The 25,910-nt window shown below is 38.2% G+C and overlaps 1 protein-coding gene across 2 annotated transcripts in view; it reads left to right on the forward strand.

Moving 5' to 3' along the window:
• The window catches only part of LOC136856884 (nucleolar and coiled-body phosphoprotein 1), a 182,824-nt gene that overhangs the window by 38,502 nt on the left and 118,412 nt on the right, over window positions 1–25,910 (forward strand). For both annotated transcript variants that reach the window (XM_067135102.2, XM_067135103.2), the window contains exon 4: window positions 9,692–9,879. In XM_067135102.2, the coding sequence (XP_066991203.2) occupies window positions 9,692–9,879 (188 nt within the window). The remainder of the gene's footprint in view (window positions 1–9,691; window positions 9,880–25,910) is intronic.

Raw genomic sequence — 25,910 nt, forward strand, 5'->3', positions numbered from 1 at the left:
CGGTGATGGGGCCGACGTACTTCGAATTACGAATTATCCGTATTTCGAATTAAACCTTTGAAATAACATGCAAAAGTATATCTCATGTTTCCAGGAACGAGAGCTTCTTCGATGTAGGTGGGATTTTGAATTAACCGATTTCGAATTATCGAGGTTCTACTGTAGTGGCAAAATAACCGGGGAAACACGCTAGAGAGGGACGTCTTAACCCGTTTCGACTGTATTTGGTTAAAACACTACATATGAACACAGCTATAAATCAACTTGGTTATGTCTGTTATATTAAAAAAAAAAGAAACAATGAATTCAACACCTGGGAACACAAACATTTTTATTTAAGTAAGCTCATTGTTGCCAATGCAAACTGGTAGTCGAAAATTTTACGTATTGCTGAGACAAAACACGTGAGGAACACCATTGGTTTGCGTTGCGTTGCTGGTCGGATCCACTGATTCTCGTAAATTCATATTCAGCCATGCATTCTTCACCACATATTGAATTCTGGTCAGTGGATGATTTTGGACTTTTAAATTGTCATTACATTTCGTTCCATTAGGGGCTGATGATCTAGATGTTAGGCCCCTTGACACAAGCATCATTATGATAATCATTTGAAATTATTTCAAATGAAACATTTGTACCACAGCCAGCAGACACTTGAAGATTGAAGAATGGGTAAGTCAGTGATATGAATGTGAAGTTTGAGTGAATTATCTGCACTAGTTTTTATTTTATGCAGGTTTTTGTGTGACAGGTATGCTCAAACTACGGGCGGGGAAATTAAATCCGATTCCAAAATGAACAATGCAGCCATTTCAAATGTTACGAAGAAACTTTATGAAGAATTCGGACAGAATATGATAGTGAAAAACTGTGAGCGAGCATTGACGAAACCACTTATTCAAGTGGAAGAAAAGTAGGAAATGTTGGTGTGTTGAAGAATGACAAAACTGCTTGTGAACATTGTTCTTTACTAGTGTGTAAAGAAATGCTTGCTGCAAACCATGTCACTGTAGCTAGGTTGTTTAATGAAGCCATGCACTTTGGCCAAAAGTAGTAAAATACGACAATGTGTTGCTTCTACTTATTGATAGTGCAGCTTCCATGAAATACACAGCGGAAGACCTTTCTGTAAGCTTTCCGAAAATGATGCATGTAAAAATGATACATGTAACTTGCGTTGTTTGTGCTCTACACAGGGTGTGTGAAACTGTATGGCCATATTATCCCAAAGTGGATAAATTATTGTCTAATGGCCAAAAAGTCTTTGTAGAAGGACCCTCAAGAATTGATCTTAAGATAAAAACCCAGGTCTTGCACTTCCTCCTTTGCATATTGTCACATGGTGGGGTACCTGGCTTAGTGCAGTGGTATACTACATAGGCAATTTTGAAAGTTTTGCATCCATTTTGAATGCACTAGATAAAAACTACGAGTCTTCAATTAAAATTTTTCAAGATTTTCTGAAAGGCAGCTCTTTGAAAAGTGATTTGGCATTTATATCCGCAAATTTAAGCTTCTGGTGTAAAACCATTAACCTGTTGTCCAAAACAGTGAAGGAAGCACTCTCAGCTTCATCGGTACAGGGACTGAAAAGTCAAATATCTAAATTTGTTCTGTGAAAACGAGGGTTTAAAAAAGTGTGCGAAGTTGATTCAGTATTGGGGGATCTCATGTTCGTGAAATTGAACGCGTTGATGTTCGTGACATTCCTCTCTTTAACTATGCACGCCTGACGTCCTTTGATGTGGAGCAATCGTTTTTGCAGTGTAAGGTGTTCTTCAGAGATAATCGGCATTCTTTTCTGATGGACAATTTGGAGATGACCTTTGTTTTTCACTGCAATTCTTTGACTACTTGCAGCAATTAATAATCCAGCATGTGATTGTTGGGCACGAACTGGTACATTTTTTTTTCAAAAGATGATAGGTTGTTTTTGCTACAGCTAAACAAAACATTACCGTTTTTATAAATATAGTCATTTAGTCAGGCACATCAAAAATGAATATACCGTACTGTACTTTTCCATATACAGACATCCATTGGCCTTAAGGACCACGTTTGGCAGCACCCTATTTTAATACAAAATTTTATATATATTTACCTCTTGAATGCGAGTGGTTATGTGATATTTAAAGCATAGTATTTTAAGAATATTTTTGACTTTTTTAGCACATAAAGCATAAAGCACAATGAACACATGTTATAATAAAGTTTGAATTGTTTTTGTACGTGAAATAATTAGTGGATACGAAAGCTCTTAAAAATGCTTTACTAAACAATTAAGACAAGTTGCGATACAATTCAAATCTGTCTTAAATACCTGTGCTTGGATCCGTTCTATTGGAAGTGGTACATGAACTACTCCAGGAAATAACCACAGTTATATCTAATTAATGATTATAACAGTAAGCAAATTTCTTTAACAGTAAACACTTACTACATTCACACTGAGCCGTAAAAGCTTACAATGAAAGAAAGGTGAAACAAATATTACTTACATGGCCAGGCAGGCACATATTAACAGAGTACAACACACAATTTACCTATTGTAATTGCTCTGTTACCATACTGTAATGAGGGGTAGTTGGAGGCTGCGGTAATAATAATAATAAGGTACACTCCGCTGACAGCTCAAATAGAAATTAAGAATAAAGCAGTGGAAGCAATAACTAGGAATGTCAAGAATAAGATTTGAATCTGTGTTTGAATCAAATGAGGACCATAGTAAATAAGTGTTGAACTTAGGAATTCGGGTTAGGCTCAGAAGCAGGATTAGCAAGACAAGAGAGAAGAGTACCAATAGCTTTGAGAACAAAATCTATTTAAAAGAAAAATACAAAAATTTACAAATTTACAAGCAGTCTGCTATCTTTACAAATATTGTTGTTTCTCAACCGTCACACATACTTCAAATCGAAGGAACAAATAACAGAAACAGAAAAAAGGGAACGTGAGGGATAACAGGGATAAATACCAGCCTAAAGGAAAATTAGTAAACTAACCTGAAAATAGCCACAACACTTTACTCAAATTCAAACATCAAGCGAAAAAAAACAAGAGAACAAACATTACTAGCAGAAATCTCCATAGAACAAACACTTCAAAGATGAAGTTCGTTGATTACACACACAGAGAGTAAACACCTCAAGAATTAGGAAAAAAAAAAATAACAGGGAACTGCATCCACTGACAGTCTATCGGCATGTAGGTTTAAATATCAGCAATGTCCACTAGGTTAGCGGAAGTTCCAATTATTAGACTTGGCTGTTCAGTGATAGTCTCACTTAACTTCAAATGGTGCAAAAGGGATCAAAACCACAGTTCATGCATAGTCATGATGAGGACTCAGAAAGCAATAGAAACCAAACACGCTCATCTCAGAAAGCTTGAAACCTATTCATACTTGCCTATTTATCATGCGTAGACCGATGAAGAAAGATGGTCTTAGATTGGAAATGGAATGCTCCCCCATTAGTATTTAGATAAATCAAACCCCCATCAATCAATACTGATCTGCATTTAGGGCAGTCGCCCAGGTGGCAGATTCCCTATCTGTTGCTTTCCTAGCCTTTTCCGAAATGATTTCAAAGAAATTGGAAATTTATTGAACATCTCCCTTGGTAAGTTATTCCAATCCCTAACTCCCCTTCCTATAAATGAAGTTTTGCCCCAGTTTGTCCTCTTGAATTCCAACTTTATCTTCATATTGTGATCTTTCCTACTTTTATAGACGCCATTCAAACCTATTCATCTACTAATGTCATTCCACGCCATCTCTCCGCTGCTCAACTGCCAGATTTTAAGAAGTAAATAAAAATGTTAGTCATCCCACACGTCCAAGTGCATTATACCAGAACAGGAAGAAACATTATGTACACAGCTCCATAAGAAAGAATAAAAACCCTCCTCGTTCCACCTCTACAAAGGCTAGAAGTCCATCTCACTTCAATGTGAGCGAAGCTGCGATTATATACAATAGTGCAGAGGGAGAGAAATAAATATTATGAGAACATGCGTCAGTTGAAACAGCTGTGCAGTGTGACATCATCAGGGTATCAGCTCAGAATAGAGAGCAGTTAGAAATGCTTCATCAGTTATGTGAACCTGCTGGAGGGTTAGAAAGGAATGTAATGTTAAAACACTGCAGATGAAGCTATAAGAAGTGAAGAATTACAACTGTAGGGATTATTGACGACAATGGAAATACCAGGAAAATTTAACTGACTAGGGCCCGGCAAGTAGTTAGTTAATACGGAGTTAGAAATTTAACATCTTGTTAGGTTTCCTGCGTTTCATCAAACTTTTCTTGTGAAATGTTAACTAATCGACTGTTAACTCTCCCAATATTGCGAACTGGTGCGAATCAAGGAGGCAGTGGTACGGACATGCTGCTTTACAACGCGCTCCGATGCGTTTTTGTTTGAGCACAGCTGTAAAGTATGGCGCGTGAAGTGAAACAGAATCGTAGTTCTAATTTTTCCTCCTTCGAAAGAGAGTTGTTAATTGAATTAATTAGTAAATATATATATGTTATTGAGTGCAAGCGCACAGATGGCTTGACGATAAAAGAAAAGGACGAGGCGCGGGAAAAGTCTGCGAGGGTTTCAATGGGGGTAAACAGATACTTTTTTTAGCGGGAATCTGCTGTCACTTAACAAAATCACTTTGTTAATTGTCCCACTTCAAACTGTGCTCCGATATGGGAGTTACTAAATACTGTATTGTCGTGTGCAGAACCAGACCACCTAGCAAGTATATCCTTGATTTGGAGGTTAGGCTCACTAATCACTTTAACATTAACAGAGAAATATCCCTTTTGATTAAGATATATTTCGGCCCAGTTGCCTCCAGGTGATTGGATTCTTACATGTGTGCAGTCTATTGCACGTAGAACAAACACTAGGAAAACGGCTTATTTCATAGAAGTCGCGGATAATTTGCTGACGCTCTTGTACTGAAGGGAATGTTATATACTTCCTTCTCCTGGATGCTATTGCTGCAGACACTCGACAAACAACTTTATTAACAGTGGCTTTAGAAATTCCAGCATTGTCTCTGGCCATTATGTGAAAACCAGTAGCAAAAACTCATAATATTATCAGTGCCTGCAACATTGGAGAAAGAGGTAAGTTTCTCTTCGTATGATATTCTAACCTCACTTGAATTTCGTCAACAACCTTAGCAACGACAGTTTTCGATAACCTGTATCTATTACATAAAATCAGCTTCATGGTCCGTATCGCACTTCAATAGATTCACAATTAAGTATTTATTTATTTTCCACCTAGTCGATACAATGATTGCTTAAGGCAATTTTTAATGGTCAAAAGTGGTACATGTTTCGTATATTATCAACATCTTCAGCCACATAACACTGTTTAGATGAAAAATATATAAAATTGACAAAGTAATGCTTTAGAGGAAGTGTCCTTAAAATTAACATAAGATTGACAAGATTAAAACAAACAAATAACTCAAGAGAAAATATATAAATTATTTCTACAATAGAAAGCAGTCGTCAAGGAAACACTTGTACAATATTCCATAGAGAAATTGTCCTAATAAATATTCTTTTCTTAATAATTCATGAAAAAAGATCAATTTATAAATTAAAAATTATACAATTTATAAGTAATTATTGAAATGAAGAAATCCTGATATCACAGTGCGGCTCTTATTATTAACGTAGATGAAAATATAACTAATTCCTAGTTGTCAAATCTTATTAAGCCTGCTTTCCTTTGGAACAGTAACTCCTGTCATTCTTTCACAGTTTTGCGCCGGGTGTAATATTAATGATGCGTTCTTCCTTGCTCTTGCACCTGAGGAGGTGGAGGAGCGGGGGATATAGGTGTGTCAAGAATTTCCTTGCTGTCACCTATAGCTTCAACTGAGGAGGAATAAGTTGTAGAGCTATCTGTAGGTGGAGAAATTCCAATTCTTTTTTCTTGATCCTTCTCAAGCATTTTCAAATATACTAGAATTTGATAATATAATGGATTCTTATATTCTACAGCCTCATTAAGGTTATCTTTTTTCTTTACAAGTTGGTCTAGATGAATGTACAGGTCTTCATACGTGTTCATTAAGCTGCCCTTTTTTAACTTTTTTATGATGGTCAGGTCTTGTTCTATGTTGGTAAATTTATGACCTGTGGCAGTCATGTGTGATCCCATTGCTGAGAATCTTCTATGTTTTTCAGCATTCACATGTTCCAAATATCTAACTTTAAAATTGCGGCCAGATTGTCCTATGTATGTATTCTTACATTCAAAGCATGTGAGTTTATATATACCGGAATCAAAAAAATTATCTTTTTCCGAGAGATTTATTGTATCATGGTTGAAAATACTATGTTTCATGTTGTTATTGGTGGAAAATGCAATTTTGAAATTTTTTCTCTTAAATAAATTTGTTATTACATGAATGTATGGATTATTATATGTGAACTTGATATATTTTTCAGTTTTACTAGGTTCGACTGCTAATTTAGATTGTTGCTTCTCTGAAAATTTATTAATTATTTTATCAATCATGTTATTGTTGAAACCATTCAAGAGGGCTTGTTGTCGGATAAACAACAGTTCTTTATTCCTTTCAGATTTGGATAAAGGAATACTAAACGCTCTGTTAACGTAACTGTAATATGCTGATCTTTTCTGTGCCTCAGGGTGTAACGAGTTGTTCTTGATAGTGGTCAGTGTGAAAGTGCATTTTCTGTGTATTTTGAAAGAAAATCCTTTTTCTTCTCTTGTTGTGACTATGTCCGGAAAATTCAGTGATTTTTCAACTTCTTCTAAAGTGAATTTTATATTGGAATCCAAATTATTCAATATATTTAAAACTTTATTGCTATCGGTGAGTCTGTTATCTATTATAGCGTAAACATCGTCCGCATAACGTGTCCAAAAATCCAATTTATAAATTGATCTTTTTTCATGAATTATTAAGAAAAGAATATTTATTAGGACAATTTCTCTATGGAATATTGTACAAGTGTTTCCTTGACGACTGCTTTCTATTGTAGAAATAATTTATATATTTTCTCTTGAGTTATTTGTTTGTTTTAATCTTGTCAATCTTATGTTAATTTTAAGGACACTTCCTCTAAAGCATTACTTTGTCAATTTTATATATTTTTCATCTAAACAGTGTTATGTGGCTGAAGATGTTGATAATATACGAAACATGTACCACTTTTGACCATTAAAAATTGCCTTAAGCAATCATTGTATCGACTAGGTGGAAAATGAATAAATACTTAATTGTGAACCTGTATCTATGAAGAAATTTCGTATCCGTCAAATTTTCAAAGTCATTACGTCGCTGAACTCTTCTTCGATCAGGATTGTTTTGTAAAAGATCTAAATAGAGCAATTCCGCCTCGAAAGCGAGATTCACAGCAGCCATTTTGGAACAGGTTGCTAAATGCTAATGTTAGCCATTTAACATTGGAAATGGCTGATGTTAACTTTAATACGCAGTTTAACATTTGTTAATGTTAACACTTGTTGATGAAACGCAAATTTTCTTACATCGTATGTTAAAATGATTTAACACCTTGTTAAGTACTAACATGTGTTGATGAAACCGGGCCTAGATCTCTGAAGTGGAAGATTCTGCAAAATTTTTAGATTCCTATTTTGATAAATTGATTGTATTTTTAGATAATAAGACCAGGATGACATTTTAAGAAATAGTGTAGTTTTAGCATTCTTATGACATTTAGGATATATTTTATTTTAATTATGACACACATTAGATTTCTATTAAGAGATTTTTAAAAATATATATTTGCATTACATGGCACCGACACAGATAGGTGTTCTGGCGACGGTGGGACAGGAAAGGCCTAGGCACGGGAAGGAAGCTGCCGTGGCCTTAAGGTACTGCCCCAGCATTTGCCTGGTGTGAAAATGGGGAAACCACGGAAAACCATTTTCAGGCCTGCCGACAGTGGGGTTCAAACCCACTATCTCTCAAATACTGGATACTGGCCGCACTTAGGAGATTGCAGCTATCAAGCTCGGTTAAAGAGATATTTAGAACTTTGGTGTTTGATTTGCAATATTAACTCTCAAGAGTGCCGGGGAGCGCGATTGCGCTCCTCTGTTGCCTAGCGAAAAGTGCCAGGTGCGCAATCGCGCTCTGTGTTGCAGCTATATAAGTTGTAATAGTTTGCACAGCTATCAGATGGCAGCTCCAGTCAGCATCACTCTGTAGTAGATACTACATAGTTTCTAAATCTACCACCAGAATCTCTGTGCGACATGTTGTGTTGATATGATTTTTTCTATTTCAGCTGTTTGCCGCGTACCCGTAGACCCTGTGTTCGTAATAATGGCGACTAGTTCTCATGTTGTGTTTGAAATTGATGACGATTTGGTACACTACATCGATTGAGTGATGATTCTGATTATATAGAGTCAGGTGATGATTCAAATGATACTGAGAGTAATAATAATGCCGGTAATGTTTCAAACTATGATGATGTTATCAGACTTACTCGTGCAACAGTGATGCATGAAATTTTCGATAAAGGCGGTAATGATAGTGACGGGAATAATGATGGAATTGACGGAGACAGTAATGACGATGATGACCAGATTCCCGATTTCCTTAAAATTCAGTCCGATCACGACGTGCAAGTTTATCTCTCTCCTGCATTCCTTGAGACACCTGTCCCTAAACGTGCATCTCCTCCTGATGCTAGACCAAGTCAGTATTTTAATCCATTTTTACAAGAACTATTATTCTTAAAACACTGATATTTTACAAACTAGTAAACAATGCATCAGTGTGCACAGGAATACCAAATTTAGGTGAGTACGATCGAAATTCTAGATTGTAACTGATATCCAAATTTGAATTTTAAAATTTTTCAAAAATTGCATGAACAAATTCAAATTTTTTTGCTTGGAAATATGAATTATTTTCGTGATGTAATATAATGAGTGAAGAGAGGGACACTTAGCTACAAGAAAATATAAACTACAATGAGATATCTTGGAAAGTGAGGATAGGATATGCTTTATCTTCGGTGCTGCATAATAGGCATTTTCTCTCTGGCATTCTTAGCAACCACGGCGGTAAGGGAGCCGGTACTAAGACGGTTAAGTAAGGTCAAAGGTATAATTGGTAGTGAGAGAAAAATCACTGACTTAAAGAACAAGTAATTGAACATTAACTTGCACCATGTTGGATGCTTTTTGATGTATCATTCCGAACTGCGGGGTTCCTGTGCATAATTAGGTATCTCATTGTATCATTTTAGAATAAGTAAGTGTATTTTTCCTTGTTGCAAAATTTGAAACTAATATCTTGAGTGGTTTTTACAGAATAAATTATTTAGTGAAGCTACCCCACAACTATACCTAACAAGCAAATTATTACTCTTAGGTTTCGCCAGACAGTGAGTCAATGATATTCCGTTGGAAAGGGCTAATGAATGAGGTAATACCTAATAATCTGGCTCAAATACATTTGTTTTGTGTTTGTGCAGAACTCAATGTATTCGCCCTGTGATTTTTCAGTACTTAAATGTTAGATCTAATGATGGATAAAGGAATTGAAATTACTGTAGAAAGCTTAAATTAAGGAGTAAGTTTGCTTTGAAGGAAATGTTGATCTTTGTGCATTCTGTTGTCTTTGATATTGATGTGATTTTCATATTGCTTTCATTTCTTAGTGATTCAAGTTCTGAGGAAGATAGTGATGATGAACCGCCAGCTAAACCTGTACCCAAAGCGCAGGGAGGGAAAGGAGCAGTGAAACAATCAACTTTGGGAAAAGGACCTTTGAAAACAACTCCAACTACAAAGAAGGCTGAATCCAGTAGTAGTGAAGAAGAAAGTAGTGAGGAGGAATCTGCCAAAGGTGAACACATTATCTTATTCATTCTCAGCGCTGAATTGGTTCCACTAGCTATTGAAAGCTAGCCACGAATCCTCTTGCACTGTTCTTCCAACATTGGACATATTGTGAGGCATCTTTTAAGCTTTTCCTTTTTAAGACTTCATTTGCTAATGTTATGTTTAATTTTATGTGCTTATGGCATGTCAGTTGTGTTCAGATGGAGTTCAGATGTAGACTTATATTTTTACCCATTTCTGTAATGCTTTTTCTCAGTGACATCCTGTAGGTAGATATTTCAACAGTGTTAATATGAACAGAGTTGAGTCTTGCATTGGGCTACCTCAGTCAGTTATACAGCTAGTCATCTGGAATCTTTTTTGACTTGACATTTCCATCAATGGGGGCTAGTTGCTAGGACCAGTTTTCTTTCTTGAGCAGTTTGCTCTAGCTTTAAAGAAGAGCTGCAGTTCATTAGGCCACGAGTTTGAAATATAAATTACTTGGTGGCAGTCTTCCCCTCCTGCCAACAACTTCTGCTTCGAAGATATCGCAGAAATGCGACCTGCAGATTTTTCATTCCTTCTTTCAGTCTCTTTAATGAGTAGGGACCTGAAAAATTAGCATCGATTTGTTTCAGAATTAGCATCTATTTACAAAGTTAAAATAATTGCATTTTAACGATTCCAAATTTATGAAGTGCAATTATTGTTCTTGGTTCACCCACAATACAAATTCATTGTTCAAACGAAAGCATTGTCGGTACTTCGGCAGTGCTTTTTTTTTTTTTTTTTTTCCCAAATTTCACCATCTGTCTGTAACCACTGTGTTGTAATGAGACAACACGCGCTCGCTGTCTACATTGTTCGTTGGGGTCCACAACAACTCAAGACAGTATTTAGCAGATATGCTGAACTCTGTCTGAACTGCAGTTAATGCAAGCGTGACATATTTTTCACTTTGTCATCTGGGTTTAAATTGCATGTTTCAGAGAACAGTAACCAGACCAGATATTGTTTCGTGAGAGATCTGTTCCTCCAAACAATTTCTCAAGCTCATCTAATTTATCAGTGTTATTCAAAATTCAATTTTTTGGATACAAAGCTTGATAAATTGACACAAAATGCTTATGGTTGGGGTCTTTAGCTTTCAATATGGCTAGCTTGCACTGTGAAGAATGAGCAGCTTTGACAAATGTCTCTACATGCAGCCTGCTGAAGAGGAGTGAGCTTAATCAAAGCATCATTAGTTGCCGTAGAAAAATTCCCCTCACAAATGAAGGTAAAACTGGCGTCAATGTTATGCAGTTTGGGGTAAAGGAGATGAGAGGTAGGATACAGAGACCCTTCAAGTTCAGTAAGGTCAACCAATCCAGCTGCATGATCTGTGAAAGCCATGTGGGAGTGAAGCCTATTCTCTTCTCAGTCACTCAGATCAGTCAGGTACTTAATACCACAGTTGCTGATGTCTTTCATGTCAGACATCTTGAAAAATGTAACATCAGTAAAGTAAGCACTCAAATAGAAGACAGCCTGAAACCAGCTATTCCATCGGGTTATGACAGGTGCAGGAAATTGTAAATAATTATATTTTCACTTTCTTGTGTTCAAAAATGTAGACTACCATCACAACCACATTATTTAAATCAGTCATCACTGCGACCCAAGTATTGCCAATCAAGCTGATCTTATGTGCCAAGCATTGTAAATGCATAAAATGATCCCCTATGACCACACTTAATGTTCCATAAGACCGGGTCATGTACAGGGCGTAGTCACTAACGAACACTTTAACTGCATCATATGGTACACTATAACTGCGCAGAGCTTCTAAAACAGTACGAGAGCAGTTTGTAGCATTTCCTGCATCAGGATAGTTCACAGAAACAATGTGCAGCTCTCTTTTCGATCCGGCTGGGACTTTGAATATGATATTAAAAACACAACGGCCCATTCTATCTGTAGTTTCATCACAGATTATATTGATGTTCTTCCCCACTTGAGCCTCTGCTGTTCTTTTCTGGTGGTCAGATGCAACTTCTAGAAAGGAAGAAAGACCTCAAATTATGACAAAATAATATAAAATTATTGGATCAATTGGGTACGGGTAAGATAGTTCGAAATGGAAATCAAACTCAGATTCAGTATCCTTCAATTTTGCGCATGGTTTCGATGTAATACGTAAACCGTACCTGGTCAATGAAATCAAAACTTACCCGGTAAATATACTTCACGTAGAGTTCTCACACATGGCAGCTCTTGATTTGAAAACTCGGTGATCCAGGCTCTTAGTTCTTTGCTTTCTAGCTTTTCCAGAGGTATATTTGCTTTGGCACATACTTCAACTGTGCGTTTCGAGAAGTTCTCTGGAAATTTTTTGTCGTTTACAACTACAGTATCTAACTCTGTGAGCACAGAAGATTGCTTTCTTTGAGATGTAGTAGCAGCAGGGATTGAACTTTCGTTATTGCGTCGCTTACCCATGTGTTTTTCAGATTTGACATGTTTCACAATGCTATCCTTTTTTCCCCATCCAACTCGGCAATTACAATACATGCAAAACACTGTCACTGCATCTGTGGTGTATAAACAATTCTTTGCATATTGCTGAGCCCTTTCTTGCGCAGTTTTTGTCGTGCACCCCATAACCTAAACGAACGCTCGACTTTCTACTCTTCACTTTAGTTTCAGTTTTGACCAACAGGAAAACAACGCTGCGTCTCTTTATTTCTGTGACACTCGATTGACATTTCGAAAATAATCGATACAGATCTTATTTCCCTTGCTATTCCCATTGTATATATTGATTAAAGTCAGCAAACAGCAATTGATCGGCTACTTTTCTTCATCAATCGGAACGTTCGAAAGATTTGTGCATCATATTTTGAGTATTTCTGACGATTATGCCAAAATATGTTGTTTTCGCCAGTAAAATAGCACATTTTCTCGGAATTCGCACCATAATCTCATATTCATACTAATTTTGCAATTTGGGTTACAATTCGCATATTGTCACACTTCTATTTATGCGTAAAAATTATTTTATTCCACGTTAGAATTACCGTAGGCTTGGATTCAGTACAAGATTAAAAAATTTGCATTTATCGCAAATGCAATTTTTTTTTCAGGTCCCTATTAATGAGTTTCTTTTTTCATGTATTTCTTGGAGAAGTTCAGTCCTACTTTTCTTTTGTGTCCAGCTTCTGGTTATTCTTTTCCACATCGCCGTTGCTTCATACCTCGGTCTTCTGCTTTTCCCCAGTGTCTAACTTTCGCAGCCATATATAATTACTGGGGGGGGGCAGATGTTGAAATGTTATCTTTTTCACTGCAATGTATGTTGCATTAGAATGCTCAGTTTAAATACCTACCGTATTTGCTCACATCTATCTTGCACCCCATTTTTAACATTTGAAATTGCAGGGGAAGAAATCCCTGCACATAGTATTTTTTCAAAAATGTTGGTATAAAAAGTGCTATGATTATATTGCGAAATACAGTATGTTGTTTTTCCTTATGTCTTAGTGATTAGTGTTATTATACTAACCCATCCAATTTTCTAAATTAACACATTGCTGAACGGGCATGTTACTCGCTAATCAACATCTTCGACGTGATGATTTGAGAATAAAAATTACTAGGATGCACTAATTTACTAAAACGGTCATAAGTTCTGCTCTGCTAATCGTATAAGGTTCAAACTTTGAAATATTACTCATCCGAGTGTCTAGTAGTAGTTCTGTGATTCGGGTGCTACCTCTCAAAGCACACTCCCTTTTAAAGAGGTTGCAGATGGAGCGGCTTTCCTTCCTCAGCTTGTGTGCACTGCACACTTTGCAGGGCTTTAAAGAATATTTTTTGTTCCCTGAACCTTTTATTGCCTCCAGTTTGTGCTTCTTCATATTCTCTAATAGTTTTCCAGTGTTGAGATGTGGGCGTTTTGCTGGGACGTTCTGCTTCATCCTCTTGGAACGTTTACTTCTGGCTGCTGTGCTGATGCCCACTATGTAACTGTCTCTAGTAGAAATTATTTGTATTTTTGCATGGTTCTGGGTTGTATAAAGAACAAAAGCATTAAATAGGGCACGATTTATCAACCAGAGGACTACTTTCTTGCTCCATGTGATGGTTCTTCTCAGAAGTGAGTAGTATGACAAATACCGTTCTGCTCTGTCCCCACCTATCATTTATGTATTGTATTAAAGGATACAGTCAGGCTTTACAACAGCAGCTCTTCTAGAGACAACATGCTGGATGTATAGTGCTAACCATTCGCACGACCCGCTTGTTCTTCCAACCTTGTAACACCACATCTCCCTTAGGTTTTCCCATTTCTTCATACTGTTGACAGCTTCTAAAAACTCAGGTGGAAGTCTCCTATTGGCCCAAATAGTCCCACAAACTCTTGTCTTCTATGTAAGTAATTTACCTTTAGTTACCACACTGTTGTAGTAATTGTCTTGGTAGACATGGTGCCAGATGTCGTGGTGACAGTACAGCAAAAGTGGCACACACTATTCACACCAGTATACCGTATTTTGCGAGCTTTCTGGGATTATACATCCTAAACCTTTACTCAGCCTCTCCATTTAATCATGGCTTCATCAAGTGATATCTCCTGTGTGTGTGTTTGTATAAGGTGTGAAATCGATCCACAAAATATTGGAGAACAGGTGTGACCTTTTGAAGCCCATCTGCAGGATCAATCTGTACTGAATTATCTGAAAAGTGCCATATATTCCATACTTGTTCCCTGCGGTTGAGACTCATCGGCTGTTTGAAAATAAGCATCACAGTAGAAGGATCCGTGAAATTGTCTTTCCTAACTTGTCCGATCAAAATTATTGCTCAAAATCTTTTCATTTCAATAACAAAAATGTCAGTCCTCTTCGGTGTGTTCGGGGGTGTTTTACATTTATGCACATTTCAATTGTGATAGAGGTCTAGGTTAGATTGTGTTAAAAAAAAATGTTTAACAACTCGTTGAAAAAACTATTTATCACCTGAAATACTACAAGAATCATCCGGAATAAAAGTGAGGTCTGGTCGACCTTCAAACTATTCTAAATGTATACAGTGGAACCTCGATCATCTGTTCCCGGAAATCTACGTTTTCCCGGATTATACATTCGAATTACGTGGTCCCGTGAGCATCATATTTAAATCACGTTTTAAAAATTCTGCATTTTCCTTTCTATCGCATTCGATTGGGACATAATAAAGCAGAGATTGGCCACGACAATTTCAATGAGAGGCAGCGCATTTTGACAGCTCTACTTGAAAATGGAACGAGTTTCGTCAGTGTTCGCACTTATAAAACGGCCACATTATGTCCAGGTTAGATCTTCATTTTTACTTTTCTCAGTTGTATTGCTGAACATGTTTTCGGCACTTTCCTCTAGGCACTGTATAGTCACTGGGCTTTTAGGCAGGAATTGAAACTGCTCTTTCTTAACACAAATATAGTATTTTAATATTATCGTATACAATTATGTTATGGAGACCCGAACTGATGTTGCACCTTATATACAAAAAGCCTTGGGAAGTCTTGGGATTGCCTATTACTATTTTGGTCCTAATATAAGACTGGGAATGTTTAGTTTCATTGTTAAAATGTAAAAAAGACACAGTCGTTTTATTTGCGCACGTTAATTTTAAATAGTTTGTATCATTTCCAACTTGAACCGACGTGCAACAAGTATGCATTCCAGCTGAGCTCTAGGTCACAGATAACCGTAATTTCTGAAGTTTTAGTGATATTTTCTCTCTCTTTCCTATTTGATTGGATTAGTGACAGGCAAAATTGAATATAAAGCATTCGAGAACTTTTGAGAATCGATACTTACATTCGAAAACCATGTTCTCAAGTTCAACTTAACTTTTAAAAGTCGATGTGGGCCTAATTTACGCGATACAAGATTTCCAGAAACTAACTACGAACGGTATAACGGTGAACAAATTTCAATGGAAGATTAAGAAGAGAAGGGATTTCGCCATCATGTTGGATACTTCTGTATCTACTGTGCTCTATATTATTAGATGAGAGAATAAAAAAACTACTTGTGGTAAATTGTCGTTTGGCTTAGCGTTATTAGATTTTTCGAAAAGTTTGGCTTATCAGAGTTGCTGAACTGAAAGAAGGTTTTATGGGAAACTGACAAAGTTTCTCCGGTAAAATTGAGTATCTAGAGTTTGAACTCGCATACCGGTAAATAATGTTTGAAACCGAATCAGCGGTCTAATTTGCCTTCCTCTCACCCGGAGGGTCCGGGTTCGATTCCGGCCAGGCCAGGCATTTTTACCTGGACATAAGGGCTGGTTCCAGGTCCACTCAGTCTACATGATTGCCTGTAGTTGAGGAGCTATCTAATGGTGAGATGGCGACTCCGGTCTAGAGAGCCAGGAATAACGGCCGAGAGGATTTGTCACACTGACCATGCATCACCTCGTAATCTGCAGGCCTTCGGGCTGAGCAGTGGTTGCTTGGCAGGCAGAGGCACATTGAGGCTGTAGTTTGGTTTAGGAGTGTTTGTAAGATTATAATTATGCACATTTCATTTTTGTGATGTTCAGGCAAATTGTTGATGGTTTTCATTCATTCCTGGATTTTCCCATGTTGTAAGTTTTATTTTCATCGTCCCTCCAAAAATGGAGAGTTGAGGTTCCAATGTAACCGGATTGACTTTCGTGAACCCACTGTGTGTCTTCATTCACAGTAAACAAGCTTCCTCATCATCACTACTAGAATCACTGTTGCCAAAACTCTTGGACATTTCAGACCATTAGTCGATGTTAGTGGCGCAAATCGCTACCGCTTTCGGTGTTGTTAATACTATTTTCACTATCTATGTCCCTAGGCACATCAGATAATGAATCTCCTTATAAATCTTTAGATACTGCATCACACAAGGTGCTTCAGAATGGGCGCTAACCCCTCCCCCCTTCTCTCTCTGTGCGTGTGTGTGGACAATAGAATAATGGCCACGGTATCCCCTGCCTGTCGTAAGATGCGACTAAAAGGGCCACTGGGGCACTCAACTTTGAGCTAGGCTCCTCACTTTCATCTATCCTATCCAATCTCCCTTGGTCAACTTTTGTTCCTTTCTGACCCCGACGGTATTAGGTTCCCGAGGCCTATAGTGTCTTTCATTTTCACGCCTTTTGTGGCCCTTGTCTTTCTTATGTCTGATCCCTTCCATGTTTTCTCTCTGATAGTGTTACATAGTGGATGGTTACCTAGCTGTACTTCCTCTTAAAACATTCGCCGCCGCCACCACCATCTTCGGCGCTAATTGTCTGTGGGCACGTGAGATCACCCGTGTATATAGGTCGTTTTTATGGTTAAAATAATCGTAAAAGTGAAGACAAGGATATCAGAACTTGCATCATTGATCCCTCTACTCCTTGACATGATGGCAAGTAGGTTAAACTCTGGCTAACAGCAGTGCAATGACCTCAGAACGAAGCCAGTGCATAAAAACGGAGCTCTCCGGGGCCGGTCGTCAGTCTTTTAAGTAAAACAAATGCATCCAATAAGTACGTAGTGAGAAGAGTGGATTTTTCTTTTCTTAAGATAACAAAGAACTGATTTCCGGTTTATGTTCAGTGTTGGTGAGTAATACCTTGTAGATGACCATGTTGCACAGTCTTCATCTATTTTCAACTTGGAGAATGTTTGCTCAGCTGTGTAAGTTGAAGAAAACATTTTCAAATGCTGGGCTTATTTCTTCATAGCTGGATACTTTTCTTCCGGCAACAGTGTAATAAACAATAAATACCTGAAGACTGGTGCATCTGACATAAACTTTCATTCAAGCACAAGTGTTTTTGAATAAGTGCCTTACCATAGACACTCTAGAATATTTTAAAGTGTGTTTATTAAAAACAAAGTGTTTAACAGCACCACAGACGCGAATTTTAATTTAGTTATTATTTTCTCACAAATGCCTGAAGATTTTTACAAACACGAACTTTTTATTCACGCCACCTAATTTTATCAAAAAGAATTTTACCATAGACGCTTTTAAATATTTTAAATATGTTTTTCAACATTTAAGTTTTTTAAACACAATTGTAAACGATGCTGTAATTTAAGTATCATTCACATAAATCTCCTTACCCCCCCCCCCCCATCTTCCAATTCATTTAAAGCATCTAGAACAATAGTTTTGGGATTCCCATGGGATATAGTTTTTAAGATCCAATGTGCTTGCTTTTAAATGTTATCATCTAAGATTTTTTATATACAGCTGAAGATGACCACTAAGTGGTCGAAACATGTACTGTGTTTGTTAATGTATTTTTAAGTTTGCCAAAGGCAAAAGAAATAAAGTATCGATTAGGTGGCTTTTTACATTAATTTGTTGATTAAATTCATCAATACAGCCATGAAGTGGACAGCTTGCAATACTGAATTACTTCTACGAAAGAATCATTCTTGAGTGATATGTCAGGGTATTGTTTTCATAAGTCAGTCATTGTTGCAAAATTTATTCAGTTTCTGGCAGAAATTTCTTCCTGAATAATGAAATTTAAATGATTTTACTGCACTGTAGACAACATGGATTAGCTTATCTTTCCCCTCTAACACTGTATTCAAGGTGTTTAAATGTTTTGCCATGTTGACAAAGAATGCTAGGCAGCATAGCCAATCGGGGTCTTTAAACAAATCACATGGTTTTCCTTTTTGTTCTAGAAATTTGCTGGATTTCCTGTTGATGTGCAAACATTCGTGCCAATGTGTATCTTCGGCTCAGCCATCTTATATCCTTGTTTTCGGCTCCGGTCCTGTTGGAAGAGTCGTAGTCTTTTCTCTGTTGAGGAAATGTGATGGTTTTAAGGCTCTAGTATCGTCTCAGTCGCGCATGATGGGGCGTGAGTTTAGGGCAGATTCGATGTTCACTAAGACTGTATTTTTAAACCCCCTTCGTCTGCTCGTGATTGGCCTAGCACCTTTCTGAGGCAGCCTTTGGTGGAACCAATTGAATTGAGGTGGGATAGGAATGTACACAAGTTTGAATTGAGTGAGTTAGGATATGTACAAGGTTTAGCTAGGATAGCACGAGGAATGTATGGACTGTAGGTATAGGACACGAGGTAGGTAGCCAGTTCATATCACTGGATTCCTGTGAAATTGACATAGATATATTTACACACCTAACCCGTAGAGAGCCAGACAACGATATATAGTTTCGTATATACGCGTAAAGTGCCAACCACGAAATATCGTTGTTTGGATAGCGTGCAGTTCTATACGAGTTAGTACAACTTGGGCCGTCAGATTGCAACATCTTATATGTCGAGTCCACAGAGAATAGGCATTAGATTTTAACTACGCCGCTAGATAGTGCGTACATTCATTAGTTATCATGCATTGAATTTCTAAAGTCCGTGTTCATCTACGACGTATGATTTCCATGCCGCATGAGTAAAATGGTGACTAGCGGGAGAAGTTATTTTGTTAACGATGACGAACTGGCTTTATATCTTAATAATTTTTAGTGAAGAAGAGGATGATGAAGACTGAGGAATTCATTCCTCCAACAAGTGAGGAAGGGGGAAGTGAAAGTGTTACTGGGAGTGATAACAGTGAGTTTTCTGTAATCACTCAACCACATGCTCATTGTCCGAGTGTAAATATTGAAAGTGGTAATGACCGCCTGAGTGACAGTACGATGATGATAACGGCTGTAACAATATCCAATAGCAACAATTTTCTGTTTTCCGTGAAATTCAATTAGGTCAAGATGCAAAATACTAACCCTAACCTGATTATTACGATACTCCTGGCCAGAGACACGCCCCTTCGTCAGTCGCAAATCTACGGCGTATTGTTATTTTATTTTTTACGGCTCAATTATTGAATCTCATAACTACAGAGACAAGCAGATATGAGAAATCATGTCTTGTCACCATATGCCAGAGCACAGCAGTGGCAGCTGGTTACGCTGAGAGAAATGAAGGCTTTCATTGCTGTTTTATTGGAAATGGGTATAACTAGAAGGCCGAGCATATTTTCTTATTGGGCCAAAAACTGCCGTTATATTCCATAGTTTGGAAATATGTTCTCAAGAAACGGATTCCAATTGTTCTTGAGATTCTTTCATCTTGTGAACAATGATAATGTATAACCATCTGGTCACCCTGACTCCAAACCATGTGCCAGGTTCGAGCCCATTGTTGAACATGCCCATTGTATATTATGATACCATTGTACGTAACTCTTAAACTACTAAAGATGAAAATGTAAAACTTTACACGTTTATTCATCTAAAATAGGACATTTCAAAGAAGTCATCAATATTTACCGTTGAGTTGATTTTTTTTTTTTTTTTTTCTGTTTTGTTTTTGATTTTTAACTTTTGGTGTTTTAAAGTTGTTTGGAAATTTTTTTTTTCAAAATACCCAAGAGCATTTTAGTGCTGTAATTTAGTTCAGGAGTAAGAATGTCTTCTTGTTAACATTTAATAAAAAATTCAAGTCATAGTTATAATATTTTTGAACTGTATAGTCCAGAGAGTGAGAACCTGCAAAATTCTCTAAATCTGTCTGGCACTCTTGACATACTGTGAGCAATCGGCCCTGGCACTAAGAAGGTTAAATACACACGTGATACACAATACAAGAATACTCGCTACACATATTTACTTTCACATAAAACTCTGAATGTGCTAGTTGCATTGACTACGTCATCGTCCTTACTTCAGGCGACCGACTGTCCGCTTCATCTCACAGACTCCCACAGAGTGTCGTGGCCGGAAGTAACAGATAGTCTACCGCATCCTAGTGGTAATACAAAATAGCACTGTCCGAATCTGACTTCTGGTGAGGGCTTGCTAAATTAGAGTGGAAGCAAAGAGGCAAATTTAAATCTGGTGATCAAACACCAATCGAACGTTCCCACCATCCTCCCCACCAAGTCACTCGAATGAATTTCCAGGTGACAGCATGATGGGTGAAGTATTGATGTATCTTGGGATCTTCAATCCTTGTGAGGAGCTCCGTCAATTCTCTGTTAGTTGTGTGGAAAGTTTGTGCATTATCTCAGAATACCCGTTGTGTGGCAACCCACAAACCATTGAAGAGCCATCAGAAATCTTATCTGTTAACATGTCTGTTGCTAGCTCCAGATGTAAAGTGTGCGTAGTAGCGCAGGTGAATACAACATACGATTTCTGGACCTGGTGGCAGACATTGACGTAGAGTGGGCGACGAAGTAGACTCCTGTAACTGAGAAAGGTCGTACAGGTCGGATGCAATGCAGAGGCAAGGGAGCTTCTACTTCCTGAAGTGAAACTTGAGCAATTTTGCACGGAGGACAGGTGTGAATGATTTTTCTTTGTCTTCCGAGCTAGCAGTATCCATAATACACTGCTAAGTTCTGCTAGAGTGACATGAACTCCTAGATTGTGAAGTCTTAACATGTGTCTACATTATCAAGAATTGTGTGAAACGATGACGTCTGTGTAGGAGTATTGGGTGTTTTCTGTCGTAGACAACTCGGGGAATTGCAGTCTCCCTCCAAGTCGAATAAAATCATTCTTTAAAAGTGGGTGGTAGCGTGCTGTTGGAGGTGATGAGAGAAGGGGAACATTGTTCTGAAGCGCTGTCATTTCGCTGCTGCAGCTTTCTTCTTGGACCTTTCGAATCCAGTAGTTACGCAGCTGTCAAAGGATGGGATGTTCTTTTCTTCTTCACTGCTTTTATAAAGCGGAAGACCCAAGTTATGACATGAAGCAGTTTCCCTTAGGGACTGAACCGTTCAACGTTCACAAGTGGTTCCCTGTGTTATCGTTAGAACTTGTGTGGGGTGATTTCTTTTCTTCTGGTAGTATCGTGTCTGAATCACTGATGTCATAATGCCAGGAAGATCGTTCTTGAATTGGCCAGTCTGGTCTGTTCCACCAGTGATTGAGAAAATCATTGGCTCAGACTCTTCGGGTGAGATTATCTTCTGGGTTCTCGGACATTGTCTCCATTGACTCGGCATTGTGTAGCGTAGTATTTCAGACCCTACTACATACAAACGTCTTTCATTTGTTGGGATCATTTCTTACCCACCCAAGTGTCACTGTTGAGTCACTCTATAAGACAGCATTGGTGAAGTCTAAATCAATCCTCTTGCAGGAGTATGTCAGAAGATGTGAACCAATTAATGCGGCGAGTTAACGTTCTTTATAGGAACAACGCTAGTCTTGCTGCAGGCTAATCATATCAGGCATGAGATCTGTCGTCGTTTGAACATATAGTGCAGTTCCGTAGGCCTTTCTGGGTGCGTCGCAAAACACTTGAATTTTGGACTGTCTTGTCTTTTGGAAATGTCAATCCATCTGAGTACATACAACCCTGATAAAAAAAGACAGTTTTGCCGTCCGGCACTGACATCGTTGTGCGAGATCTGATGGTAATATCTCTTTCCAGTTGATATCGATGAGCCCAATGACTTGAAAGAGAATTTTAGCGATGATGGAGATTGGAGTGAACAAACTAAGAGGATTGTAAAATTTGTATGCTGTACGGAGAATGTTACACTTAGTTCCAGATTTTTCTAAGGATCTCAGTGATTTGAGACTGATCAGTGAAGATGTATTCTTCCATGGTGTTCCAGGTCACTCCTAAAACACTCGTCTCTGGCTTATAGTCCTGGCCCTCACCTTTCCATATATCTCAAGGAGGGAGAGATAGAGAGAGAGAGGTTGTCGCCCATTTCGAGAGAGGAAGCTTGGTGTGCATGAGTAAGGCACTGTAAAGTGTAATGACCTAGTACGGCGGGTGCCGTCGGATACCTGTCCGATTCCGATGTTGCTACTTCTCATAGGGTGGCTGATAGTAAAACCGGGTTACTAGCCGGTCCAAAGGGAAAGCATGTGAAACTGCATGTAATGATTTAGTCTTTTGTGCCATAGTTTCCTTCGTTATTCAGATCTATCTGATACCAAAGATCTAATCAAATTTCTGTTATCGCGAAGATTTGACTGTAAGACGGCCTGACATCCGTCACTATAAATTGCTTTAGCATGCGTCCAAAAACGCAGCAAAGTGGCAAGTATCTCGGGCAGTAGGTTTGGTCCGCCATATGAGGAAGCGTCATAAACTATTCTGAATTTAGAGCAAACTTTCTTAACAGCGTGATGGGGTAAGGTAAAAATCTCGCTTTACTTGTGTCGTCGGCAGGAACAATTTCTTCTTCTAATTTCTAATCTTAAATTCTCCATTTGTCTGAATCTTCTTTTCCGGAGTCTGTCTGCCATTGATGTATTGTCAGGGAGTAGGGCATCTTTCTTTCTGGGAAGTTTTAAAACTCTTCTGCCACCTTCAGTCCTGTAAGATTCATGAAATTCTTGGAAGAATGGCACTTACTGTCTTTAGGTGTCGATACACACTCTTGATTTTCTATGATACCTATGGTCTTCCAGCTCTCAGAATGTCCGTAGGGTGTCGTCCAACGTGTGAAATTTTATTGGTCGTTTTTTCCTTGGAGGGAGAGAGAGAGAGATGTACCGGACGGTATTCGTTGACTCTAGTGACTGATTTATTCCCGCTGAAGACCTGTCAAAATATTGGTTGGAGGGCGATTAAGGATGACTCCACTCGAATTACCGTATTTACTCGCGTATTAGACCCCTTCCCCCCCACCCCACTTTTACAGCCAAAAATAGTAAAGGGGGGTGCAATATGCGATAACCTCAAATTTTTGTGCAGCGAACACGACTTCTAGTCTATAAATAGCTATAAATTGTACATTTAAACCATTCTATACTATTATTTAACAAAGAATGTTGCAATGTTAGAATGTAGAATGTTAGAGTGTATTTAAATTATACTGGCTATTTTCGTCGGAAGGCGGTATTTCTTAACGTAAAAGGCCAATAAATCGTTAGCACGACTTTTAGGCCTACGGTACATATAAAAGTCCATTTTAGTTACTCATATCACGTCATTCTTTACATCTCATTAATTCCTGTGGTAAGGCTGATGTCAGGAAGGGAATACGGCCGTAAAAACTCGCTAGGAAGATTCGTCTCACATCGTACGCGACCCCGTAGAAAAAAAGGATAAGGGTATCGTGTTATACAATTAAATATTAATACAAAATAACTCTGGCCAGTCATTTGTCTCTGTCAGTTCAGCAGTAGGCCTACCACACAGTAAACCTGATCACTGCTTTCATTTGAATTATCGCCGTGCGCCGCCAACTTCCCTGCCCTGCTACCGGCGTGTCAGCAATTCAAGTGACGTCATCTTCTCTGCCATCTCGTCAGTCGCATCAACCATGCTTCATTCTCTTTGAGCCATTAGGTAGTTCTTTAATTATTCTTGTTGATTATACACATCGATACGGTCATGAAGTGGACTACTTGCCATGCACTGCAATCGTGAGCATATGAGGTCCCGTCTTCTTGAGCCTTTTATTAATAATTTTGTTCCTGGCTGTAGAGTCTGAGCAGTGTGAATCTATTCCCAAGTGGTTTCTGGAGATGGTCTCTGATATTCCCAGTTGGTGTAGATGTAGCAGAAGCCACTCCTTCCGAATACAGCCGTGTTGTAGAAGGCATGCCAAACCATCAGCTGGTAACTAGCGTATGTTACGAGTTGTACTTCTGAACGTAATACATAGTAACCGGAAACATTCTTTTGATAACTGCGGCTGTTGAAACACAGACCCTTACTTTTAGGTATATTTCATGCTTGTTCTCTACATTTATCACATCAGGATTTAGGTAAACAGCTGCCCATGAGGTAAGACAGACCATATTGTTTAGGTTAGGTATATTATCGCCCTGATAGTGCTAAAAGTTCCTTGCCGGAAAGAATAAAAGTAAATAACAGGAAAATATACTGCATTTATGGATATCTGCGGGTGTGGCGGTAATGCGTTTTATTATCATAATGTTCAATTTTGTACATTCGCTGTCTCTCTTTTATTAACGCATACCGTAGTATGTTTGGTTTGGCTTCTCCAAAAAGCGTTTAAATTACGTGGGGGCATCAATTATTATTATTATTATTATTATTATTTTTATTTGTTAGGTACATTGGCGAGAAAAACAATAGTTTTAATTGGATAACTTTTATCACATTTTAAACTTAATTATCTCCAAATATATACCTATATTGGCGCGAGTTAGATATTAAATGACCACTTTCTTAATGATCTCGCCTGCTGTATAAATAGCAACAGCCGCGAATATTTCTCAACTAAAGTAAACTCGTTTCCTCATCCCGAGGTGGTAAAGCTCTTTCTAGGCACACCCCCAGTGGAGAAGAGTTGCATGTACCGCTTTTACCGCATATCAACCTTCCTGCATTCTTAAATCTCTGGCAGTACGGTACCGGGAATCGAAGTGAGACGCTCGAGAACAGCAACTAATTGTGCTAACCATTCCGCTGGCGGACATCATTAATTACAAAACACAAACATATAGCATGACTAATGTATGCTTGCAATGCGTGGGTCGGACATGAAGCTAGGCCTATTTGCCTATTTGTGCGACGTCATAGCTGCAGTAGACCGCTATGGAGGTGGACATTTCGTAACTACGAAACAGATGTACCCCATGGATTTGACTAGTTTTCAATGCGTAGGTCGTATGTACGTAACTGTTCACAAATTTGTGCGATGCCATCGGAGCTGCAATAATACTTGTACCCGCTTCGAAGCTGAATCTTTGTTCTCTGATGAATGACGTTGAAGGGTCTTATGAGAGATTTATTTTCTTTGTCTCGAAAAGCCAGGAGGGGTCTAATACACGAGTAAATACGGTAGTTGTTCCATCTTCATGACCTTCCAGGAACGGTCTGCCGATAATTTCGATTGGTAGTTCATATGAATTGTCCTTCGGGTCTGTAAATCTCAATTTACCTACCGATGCAAGTGCATTCATGTCATATAGTACTGGCGGATGGCGTGATATTGCTTTCAACGGCCGAGAATTTGAGGTTGGTGGTAGTGTAAAATCCCGCAATACCAGATTTTATGTCGTCTTCAACTTACGATGCAAGATGTCTCGAATGAAGTCGCTGCAAGATTCCTTTTGTCAGCAAAAATAACTTAAG

This window comes from Anabrus simplex, chromosome 1, assembly GCF_040414725.1.
Source record: "Anabrus simplex isolate iqAnaSimp1 chromosome 1, ASM4041472v1, whole genome shotgun sequence".
In the NCBI taxonomy this organism is placed as follows: domain Eukaryota; kingdom Metazoa; phylum Arthropoda; class Insecta; order Orthoptera; family Tettigoniidae; genus Anabrus; species Anabrus simplex.